Source organism: Pristis pectinata, chromosome 22, assembly GCF_009764475.1.
Source record: "Pristis pectinata isolate sPriPec2 chromosome 22, sPriPec2.1.pri, whole genome shotgun sequence".
NCBI classification, from domain to species: domain Eukaryota; kingdom Metazoa; phylum Chordata; class Chondrichthyes; order Rhinopristiformes; family Pristidae; genus Pristis; species Pristis pectinata.
Window position 1 is genome coordinate 31,697,547 of NC_067426.1, and position 10,851 is coordinate 31,708,397.

At 40.1% G+C, this 10,851-nt stretch overlaps 1 protein-coding gene across 2 annotated transcripts in view; it reads left to right on the top strand.

Moving 5' to 3' along the window:
- stk40 (serine/threonine kinase 40) overlaps nt 1-8,881 on the top strand; it is a 71,418-nt gene extending 62,537 nt beyond the window's left edge. Inside the window, exons 10-11 of one of the 2 annotated variants that reach the window (XM_052036499.1) lie at nt 367-451; nt 4,394-8,867. In XM_052036499.1, the coding sequence (XP_051892459.1) occupies nt 367-451; nt 4,394-4,609 (301 nt within the window). In that variant the 3' untranslated portion in view covers nt 4,610-8,867. Of the gene's footprint in view, nt 1-366; nt 452-4,393 lie in introns of both variants that reach the window. The other variant, XM_052036498.1, reaches the window with a different exon arrangement.
- The last annotated feature ends 1,970 nt before the right edge of the window (nt 8,882-10,851 follow it).

Genomic DNA, 10,851 nt, shown 5'->3' on the forward strand with positions numbered 1-10,851 from the left:
CTGTTGATGAAGCCACCAAGTTGATGGCTTAATGAGCGCAGTTAGAGAAAACAAAGTTGTGAAGTGCAGGTGAGAACTGTAGGAAATGCCCAACAGTTCAGGCAATGTCAATGAAGAAAAAAAACTGAGTAAATATTACCGATAGATAACTATAGAGAGCTGGGCAGTTCTGACACGGACGGAAAAAATGAATCGAATCTCTTTTTTTCTGGTTAAGGCCTTCGCTTGGATTCAGTTTCAAACTGCAATTAATGTTGCCAAATATTTGCCAGTCTATCAGCTGGATAATTTTGCTATATTGTTTAGGAAAATTTGTGTGTAGTACAAGTTTTATTTTGGACAAAATACTTCATGATCTTTTTGCAGGCAGTCTCTTTCGTCACTTAGTGGTCCTTTACAGGTGGTGCCAGATATTGATGACCAAGTCAACAATCCAGAAATTTTACAGGAGGTATGAAAACTCGAAGTCTAATGATCCTGTGCTGATGATATATATATCATTCAGTTTATTGTCAACACAATTAAAAATCATGTTGCATAAATGCAGTAATTTTGGTGAGTAGGGTTTAATTCCATAATGGGGTGTTGTCTATTTTGGATTGATCCTGTTGTATAAACATATAGCGACCTCATCTTTGCGACGCAGCAACATAACTACACTGTTTCAGGGCACCCACCCCATATTTGTGCAGTAGTCCAAGTATGTTTTATTTTGGTTTCTTAACCAAATGGAACCTTAATGAAGAAGCAGTGCAGGAAAGTGACTCATCTGATCTCAAAAACTCATCACTCTTGTGCTTTCCATTTATTATCCTGATGCTTCAACTTGACATTGTATGTCTGGCTTCAGTTACAATGAATCATGCAAGCTTTCAGGCACTGGGAATTGGCCAGCTTGTACACCAGAATGACAGAGTAGCCAGCCTGCCTTGCAGTATCTGGAGAACAGCTTTGGCTACAAAGTCCATGTCGCTTCACACAAGATGACTGCTGACTTTTCTTTTGTCTTTGCACCTCCTGCAAGTTCTTTGTTCTTGAATAACCTGTTGAAAATACTATTGTTCTCAGGGTTTGTCTCCCAACCCTATGGTGTGTTTTACAATCAAGCCAGTTCTCATGTCATCTTGTATTCATGCGCACTTGCTTATCAACAGGCATTGATGTTTTCCTTCCTTGCTAGATCAACTAGTCAGGCCACGAGACTAGATGGCACCCCACGAGATTTAACAAAGATCAGAGAGAACTTTATCTTTTACCCAGTTCCTGATGTCCTTGACTCTGTTATTCTGTAAACATTTAAAGTCATTCCAGAAACGCTCAGAAATCGTAGAGAGATACAACATGGAAATGGTCCCTTTGGCTCACCGAGTCTGTGTCGACCATCAATTATCACATTGATCCCACATTAATTCCATTTTATTCTCCATACATTCCCATCAACTCCTCCTTCTTTCCACCTGTTTCTCCCCCTTCACCTACACACCAAGGGCAATTTACAGTGGCCAATTTACTTAACAATCTGCATGCCTTTGGGATGTGGGAGGAGACCCAAGCAGTCACAAGAAGATCAGTTTTTCATTGCACCTGTGCATACTTGTGCACATGTTAATAAACTTGACTTGGACTTTGCAAACTCCACACAGACTGCTCCTGAGGTCAGGATTTAACCTGGGTCTCTGGCACTATGAAACAGTGGCTCACCACTGTGCCGCCCCTATAGTTGAAGGGAATAAAGAATATTAATTCGAGAGTGAACTGTATAACCTTTTGTGTGTTCAGTTAGATTATGTCCATTCTGTACCTTTGCCTTTTTTAAAAAAAGAAACTTCTGATCTCAGTCTTGAAATCTTGAATTGGGTTCTGGGAATCCACAACAATTTGAAGTTTGTTACATATTTCCACTAGCATTTCTGTGGTGAAACTCCTTTTGTGGTTTCACTCATGAGTGGCCTGGTCTAATTATAAGATTCTATCCACTGTTCTGGTAACTGACCCCACCATAGAAAACTGTTTATCTGCATTTGCATCACACCTCAGTGCACTGAAATCAATGTGATTGAGATTTTGTTTTGGCTAAGGGCAGAGGCAGTAAAATGAAGCTGAGATACAGAACAGCTGCATTCTAGTTGAACACATAAAGGGTTATAGGTCACTCCTATTCCAATGTCATTCACTCCCTTCAGCTCAATCAAATTGATACCTGACACAGAAGGAGTACTTTTGATCCATGCTGACTTGCTGTGGAGCAATCCAGTTAGTCCCAGATCCCCCTCCTTATTTCCTTGTACCTCTACACCTTATTCTCTCTCATACATGCCCATCAACTACCCTTTGATCTTTTTCCCATTAACCTAAGCAAGGAATAATTTACCTTGGCTAATTAACTTACCAGCAAACTGTAGAACCCAAAGGAAACCAACACAGTCGTGGAAAGAAGGTGCAACCTTCATACAGATGGCATCCCGGTCCCTACAGCTGTGAGGTAGCAGCACCAACTGCTGTGCCACCTTGCTTGCCCTACTTTTAACAGTTCATAATACCTGTTCTCAGTTTCAGACTACAAACACCAAGCACCTTCTGTGAATTTCTTTTGCCCTTCCATGACTAATTCGTTTCTATGAATTGGTGCCCAAAGCTGAGTATTTGGCTTCAGATAATATTTTTTCTTGACAATTTGAATTTACCTTTTGATTTCCAACCCTCTTGAAGTAACGACTGACATTCAATGTTGACTTTGTGCCTTTTGGACTCTTTAAATGACTTAATCATACTCCCAAATCGCTTTTCTCAATGATACTAATATCTTGTCATGAAGTGAATATTTTGCTTTGTGATTTGATCCAAAACAATACTTGGCCACATTAATCCCATCTGTCATTGTTTTACCTACTCCTTTTGGCTGTTTGTATCTCTCTGACCCCATCCATTTGGAGTGTTGTGCCTCTTGACTTAACATCATAGATCCGTAACTGTTTCTTCAAGCCATTAATATATATGTGATTAATAAGCTGAGGCCCCAGTAGAGATCCCAAGAGAACTTTTAATTGGAAAAGGGCAACTTTATCATTATTAAATTGCAGTTTAGCTTTTGTTTGGACTTTTGTTTTGCATTTATGCTTCATGTATGGCATAACAGTCATTTGCTGTAGTTATTTATGCCATAAACGTGTCAGAGTTGTTCAGTGTTGAACTGTTATTGAACTTGCCTTTTTAGTTGTTAACCACAAAAAATTCATGAAACCAGACTCCAGGCACCAGTCATGGTTGTCTTGACTTTAGTTGCTGTTTTTCGTTGGCTATCCTAAAAATAACCAGCAAAGGTTTGTACTGTGTAAATTGCTGCTTTGCCATTGACTTTGCTCATACTCTTGATGATGTGTATGACATGTCACTTTGGTGCACCTGGCAGGCAGAATGTTTTGTCACATTCATGCTGGTGTTGGACAGCTTGTGGAGCACATTTGATGTGAGGCAGAAGATTTGACGCTGAGCCATTTATTTCACAGTGTTGTGGAGAATATTGGAAGGCAGTAATCTGATTAATGGACTGTTAGCAAGAATCAGCATTCTCAATGTTCAGATAAATTGTCTCTTCACCTCTGGCCAGTTCAACTTGGCCAAGTCGTAGGGTTTGAGGCTGCCTCTCCCTGGCAGTAAAGGTTCTGAAGTAACAAGATTGTGGATAGTTTCTATTCACCAGATACAACATAAAACTAACTGAATTTGGCATTAATTGGCTCTTGTATTTAGAGAGGCAGAAGATCCTTTGGGAAGGGGACGTTGTGAACTCTTCCAGAGTGTTACGGTCGAGGCACTTCAGGAAGGGTAGTGTAAGATTCCACCTATACTACCTCTACTTGGTGGGAATAATTGAATAACAAAATGGAGAAAGTGTTCTTTTTGCAAGCCCTAATTTGCCTTGGGCTAAAATTTCACCACACAGTTGTTTGGCAGGCAACTGGCCACTGCTTTTTGACCAATGCTGTGGCTTAACAACTGACTCTTGGTACGAAGAGTTGTGGTCATGGTCAAGTAAAAGCTTCTGAAGTGCCCTCTGGAGGAAGGTTATTTCAGTTGCATGTTTTTAATTGCGCAACCTGATGAAAGTTAATTTGAAAATGGGGATCGTGAATGGATCTTGAGTTCTATTGTATTGTGATGAGATGGCCTTGCGTTTGTTGTTACTTGCAGCAATTTAAAGTGGCCATATCACTTTTTATGATAGTGTTTACACCTTCACCCTAAATGCACTGGGGAGAAGTGTGATGGACTAGCATTTTTAATTTGGCCCATTAATTTTGAATTACTTAGAAATGCCATGAAACTTGATTGAAAGTGGTGAAAGATAAAGGTGTCACAGCTCTTTAACTCTGCTCTCTCTCTCTCACCCAAGGCAAAAGTCACAGAAGAGTCATCACAGTATGAATTTGAAAACTACATGCGGCAGCAGTTAATGCTGGCTGAGGGAAACACTATGCACGAGGTGAAGAGTTTTGCACAGAAGAGACAGTTCAGCAACATCCCGCCAGTGAGGCGGCTGGGCCACGATGCCCAGCCCATAAATCCTCTCGATGCAGCAATCCTTGCTCAGCGCTACTTGCGGAAATGATGGGCAGAAGCAGGGCAGGAATCTCCGCGTGCCAAGTTCACAGCACGGTCATACTCATTGTTCCACGTACTACCAACCCTGAGCAATACAGTATTCTGTGACAGATATGTAGCATTGGACGGAATTCTCTCAAATGGATAGCTATAGTTTTGAAACAACTGAAGATGGTTCTTTAAAAAGGACATTATTGCAGCATCTTCTGGGATAGTAGTAGATGTTTAGTTTTACTTTATATAATCTACCTCTTTATTCATTTAATCAAGACACTTCTCAGAACTGTATATTGAGAGACTGGGCTGAGGTATTTGTCCTATGTTTAGACTCTGAAAAGAACTTGTACTGCAAGGGATTTTAAGAGCATTAAGAAATGGGTGAGTTCATTGCTGTGGAGTTCCAATTTGCCCACATTACCCATCAACTAATCGTGTATTATTTTTTGTTACCTCCCCACCTGTCCCCCATTTGTGAATTTTTTTTTTGCCAAATTCAATGTGGTACAAAATGCCCATCAAGAGAAAATGTGAAGGAAAGAAAACCAATGTGATTCCCAGAAACATTGTTTATACTGTGTGCATCTGCAACGATTGGTTTAGTGAGCCTTTCCCATCTTTTTTGCTTTTCATTTTTATTTTGGGATTTAAAGCTTTTAACTTGGAGTTTGATTTTGTTTTAAACTACAATACTTCAACAGTGGTTTGTGTTCCATGGCCACTGGAGTTTTATGTTCACTGAGCTGTAGAACACTAGTGTCATTTCTATATTTTTAAACAAGCTCAGGGAGAACATTTCGTGCCCTCACTTGGATTTCAGTGATGCATAGGATATTTGTTGGTGTTTCTATGCTCAACAATGCATCACTTGTCCAGAGGGAGCGTTTGAATTATCCAACAATGGTGTTTGAAGACCCCGTGTTAATGCTGGCAGAAATGAGGTGAATTGGCCATAATGATTTCTAGTGTACTAATGTAGCACTAGGTTGATTTCGTACCTGGAGATCTAGTGACAACAATGACTTTGCTGCAATTGAATGTTCAGTGAGTCCATCGACCCCCTCAGTTTAACATTCACGCTACTAAGTGATGCACAGAATTTGCAACTACAAAATGTTCTTCAATGAAATTGATTGACTTGGGCAATGAGGTGGAACGTGGGTGGTGGGGGAGTCATGTTTGGTTATGATCATTGTACAGATCATGTACTGGTGCCTGTTTCATTTTGTACCTTTTCCTTTGGTGGAACATATTTTGTTTTCCTGCAGCAATGGACTTGTTAATCTAAAAATATGAAGGTGGTGACCAAGTACTGGCAATGGCCAGGGTCAGGCAAACCCTTCTTGGTACCTCTGGGGAACAGCTAACTGCCTCATTGGTCTGACTTAAATAAAATGCTTCCAGCTTGGTTAGTTGAGGATGTTTCAAACTCTGCTGTGATCTGGCAACATGTTGGACCAGCGTAATCAGTTTTTAAGCTTGGCCTGCTAGTTCCAGCATGATCATCAGTGATAAATATCCCTTGACTCTAAAACAGGAGCAATAGATTCCATCCAGCATGGGATTCTCCACCATTTTTTGAAAGACAGCTGAGACTGTTATTTGCTCACCCTCCCAAGACCTAGATTTGGATGCTGTCTGATAATCTAACATCCTAGGGTTTATTTTAAAGAGGTCTGTGGAGTGTTGTCTAACTGTAGCACAATCATGTCAGCCAGATATTGCCTCAGTGACTTCAGTATGGCTTTAGGTTATCTTGGGCCTAATTTTAATAAGGTATTTAAAATGATTCTGTGGTCACCAATGATGTAGAGCTCTTGTGTACATATATATTTTTTGTGGTAGGTTTTGAGCTTCATTGGACTTTAATATTGTTCAGAATTTCATTTGATATTAATACCCTAATAAATGCCTGTCTTGCCTAAATATACTTAACCTGTGAAAATACAGATCTCTGCCAGTTAAAGGAGAGAAGATTCCTAAAGAACCTTGCATTGTGCAAAAATTTGTTTAGTGGGAGGTACAGTAAACCTTGAACTTTTGCAGTCGATAACAGTTGCCGTGGATGGTGGAAAAAGAAGTCAGAAGCTAGTGATTGTCCTCCCTGTAAGGTTGCAGTAAGTAAAGAAGCATACTGTACTTGTTTTGAGAAACTGAAGCATACAAGTCATTCATCCAATAGATATTGTTGCCTGATGGAAGACGCAAGTCTTCGAGGTTTTTGCCCCCATTTTTAATAACTTTTATTTTGCAGACTCTTTTCCGTTGACCCAATCTAAAAGACTGCTAAATGTTTCTAGTTTCCTTGGACCTGTGTTTGAAAGGTGATCTCCAGATGTGTTCCCTGAATTTGCTCACTATCTCCAGGTAGTGAGCAAAGCCTTTGTTAAGCATCAAATTAAATTGACAAATCTTCGCTACAAAGAGTTCGATTAAATGTTTTTTAACTGGGGGGGTAGGGGGGAGCTGTATGGAAGGAATTGAGCAGATTCAAATACTTATAATTTGTTTAATATATGTCATGGAAATATTTGGGACTTTGCATGACCCAAGTATTTCCATAATATATAGTAAACTGAAATGTAATATATTATGGAAATATTTCCATCATATAAATTTCCATTTAATAGCCACCATTTGAGGTCGAACACAAGTGATCATTGGCCAATGTGATCTTGTGATAGATGTGTTGTACAGAAGAGTCATGTAATCAAAAGTTTTTTCTTATTAAGCATGGCGTTTGCCATCGAGCTTTTATGTGATTGGCTAAACTAATCCATTGGTGTTTGGGTTGGTAAGGCATGGTGAGGGCGATTTATTGACTTGAGTTTGGATTAAAGGTTTGCAATGTTTTGAAGACTTTTTTTGGGCCCTCAGGGATTAGTGTTGTGGGACATGTGGTGTCTAGATGCTGTCTGATGCCCTACCATTACGTGGCACATGCGTGCAGGGTTGGAAATAGTTAACCTGTTGTGCAGAGGTTTTCCTGTATTAGTGAGATGAGCTTTCAATGGAATCAAACCTGTCCATTCAGTCGCTCACGAGGATGAGTTTCTAGGTCCATTTTCCCTCATGTAGTGGGGTCCACTTGGCTGAGTGGATGTATCCCATGTATACCTGTGAGCTAATGAATTTAAGTGAAACATAAAGTAGCAATTTGTGATAAAACTCATGAATGAAGGGGTTGAAGTGTAGAAGGTCTTTTATATAATTGAAAAATAAATTGAAATGGTCTTCTAAGGCCAAGGTAGCTTTATAAATGGTGAACATGAGGCTTGTTAGAAATAATGCTTGACTTCTGCTGGCCAGTTAACACTGCATCTAAAGATGGTGTGGTTGTAGGTGCTCAAACAGTGGTGTTAACTAATGAGCTTTGTTCACCTTTTTCCTAAATGTAACCTGTCACTATTTTCTTGGGCTGGTTGGAGCCTTGTGTTTAGAATTGGCGATGGAGGATAATTCTCAGGATCTATAACAATTAGATTCTGAACATGTCACCTGTGTGGAATTACGCTTGTAATGGGCTGTTTCCGTGGTAAGAGCACAGTAGCTCCTATGAAGAATATTTTGGTATAAGTATCAACCTGACTTAATCAATTGGAGGGACTTGCCAAAGACCCTGTTATAGAATGCAGGCTGACTGTTTCTCTTGGACCTTGTTACTGGTAAACAACAGCTGAATGGAGCACTGGTACCCATTGTAATCTTGAACTGTTTTCTCTCCTTCCTTCTCTGCCTCTTCTCCCCAAATCCCTTGCAACTCCCTTACATGCTCCATTAATACCCACTGTATAGCTGAGAGAAACGCAGCTTCAAAAAAAATCTGCTTTTCAAAATGTTTCTCATTCTTCAAGTTTTCTGAACCTTCCTCTAGTTTGGCTGCTCCAGTTTTTTTTGTAACTTGTATATAATTTCAAAAAAACTAATTTTGTGAAGACAGTTAAATATTACCATCTGTCACAATTAAAGCCATGGATTTTCAGTTCATCCTGGGGAATTGCTATATTGTTGAGCAAGTTTTCTTTTGTTCCCTTTAATTATGTGTTTATGGTATAAGTGATTGTCTAATCAGACTGGAACAATGCAGCAGCCTGTGCATGACAATGATTTGTGTGTTTAAGCTGCCTCTGGGTGTACCAATTGAAGTACGTTGTATGAGATGTCAGTAGAAAGGAATTGTGATCATTGTATACAAATTTATATAAAATAAAGATGACATATTTTTGTACTTCATTAAATCTACTTGCATGTCAGCAATAAATTTCATACTGTAGAGAAGCTCATTCTAATGTGTGGTTAAATGGGTTTATATCTAGTTACCTGGCATTTAATGGCATTGACAGCGATCTTGTAGTAACATTGTTACATGGTGTCCATGTGATTTTCTGTGGTAAATGGACTCATGAAGGATGTTGACACGAGACTGCAGATGCTGGAAATCTGGAGCAACACACAAAGGAGCTGGAGGAACTCGGTGGGTCAGGCAGCATCCGTGGAAGGAAATGGACAGTCGACGTTTCAGGTCAAGACCCAGTCTTCATGAAGGATGTTGCTGCTGTTGACTGACCTTGGTTATTTTCCAGTGATGAGTATCCTCACAGGCTTGATGTTGATATTGAAATGGGAAGGGTACATTCCTCAGCATTGAGCATAAAAGTATAAACATGCTAAGAATATGTTTCCCACTTCATTCCCATTACTCTTGGAGTTGGTTCATGTCTCTCCATAGCAGTTAGCAGCCCCCGGTGGTTTCTTTAAACAGGTAGGTTTTGTAGGAGCCTGAAGAAAACAAATTTAAAGTGTTGGATTGTTTTCAGTTGTAACCTTGTTATTGTGCCTGAAAGTGGTGTGTTCAGATTTCACTTCAGAGACCTTAAGTGTAAAATCAAGGTTCAGTTGGTTAGTCAAGTTTAATTGGCTCCTGTAAAGTGCCGCACGGTGTAGATATGAGGCCAAAGAATCAAAGGAGCATGTGACAGAAAACAAGTTGCAGGGCTATAGGGAAACAAGGGGATATTGGGCTGATGGGATTAGGATCTAGCATGGACCAGATGAGCTGAATGGCAGCCTCCTGTGTCATTGTGAGAAATGCCCAAATCAGTTGGCTCATGTATAACAGTTGCTACATTTCAAAACTACTTAAATGGCTGCAAGGTGTTATATAATATTCGTTGCAAACTTTGATCTGCCTCTGAGTTAATTTTTCTATTAGAATGAGATAAAGTTGGTATCTAGCAAAACCAGAGTCTTCAGCTGCTCAGTGGGGGTTTGAAGTTTTAGGTGCAAAATTGCCCTGTAGGCACAAGTGATGTTACGACATGCAAAGATGAATGGAAATGTAAATCCCAATATTTAACAGTGAAGCCACAACCTGATGCCCATTACAAATGACCCAGCAATTCCCTTTCATATTATTAATTTACCAGCCTGCAATTTCATTTCCTCTGGTTAGTTTCTTTGATGTCTAAAAAAAATTATACACACTTCTGCATACAGAGATCATTGGCTACATGTGACCTAGAAAGTGAGCCAAAGTTAGAAAAATGATAAGATATCTTTATTAGTCACATGTACATGGAATCACACAGTGAAATGCATCTTTTGCATAGTGTTCTGGGGGCAGCCCGCAAGTGTCACCACGCTTCCAGCGCCAGCATAGCATGCCCACAACTTCCTAACCCGTACATCTTTGGCATGTGGGAGGAAACCGGAGCACCCGGAGGAAACCCACGCAAACCCAGGAGAAAGTACAAACTCCTTACAGACAGTGGCCGAAATTGAACCCGGGTTGCTGGCGCTGTAATGGCTTTATGCTAACCGCTACACTACCGTGAGCTGCTTTGGTCCACTTTAGGATGGTCTTAGCACCGCTCCTTTTGATTTCAGGCACGAACACCAATCATAGTTCACAACACTTCCCTGTCATTTGAACCCCTTCAGTTTCATCTTAATGGAACACCCAAATTTGGCTGCCATCTTCCATTACAATGTGTCTTTTCCCCAACATCAATATTCTCAAGGGATCTGTTTACCCTTTTTGGTGAGTAGCTGTGAACGGTGCAACAAGCCCTCTTGACGCGGAACACACAGTCAACTTTGTGAAACCCTCAGAGTACAAGTCCTAATAACCTATTTAAGGTTATTATGAGTGCTCCTTCTCTAACTATGAAATGTTCAGAGTAAAGGATCTTGCCTGTTATATACCTTTCACAACCACAAGATAGCAAACCTATCACTTGATATAGGACCCAA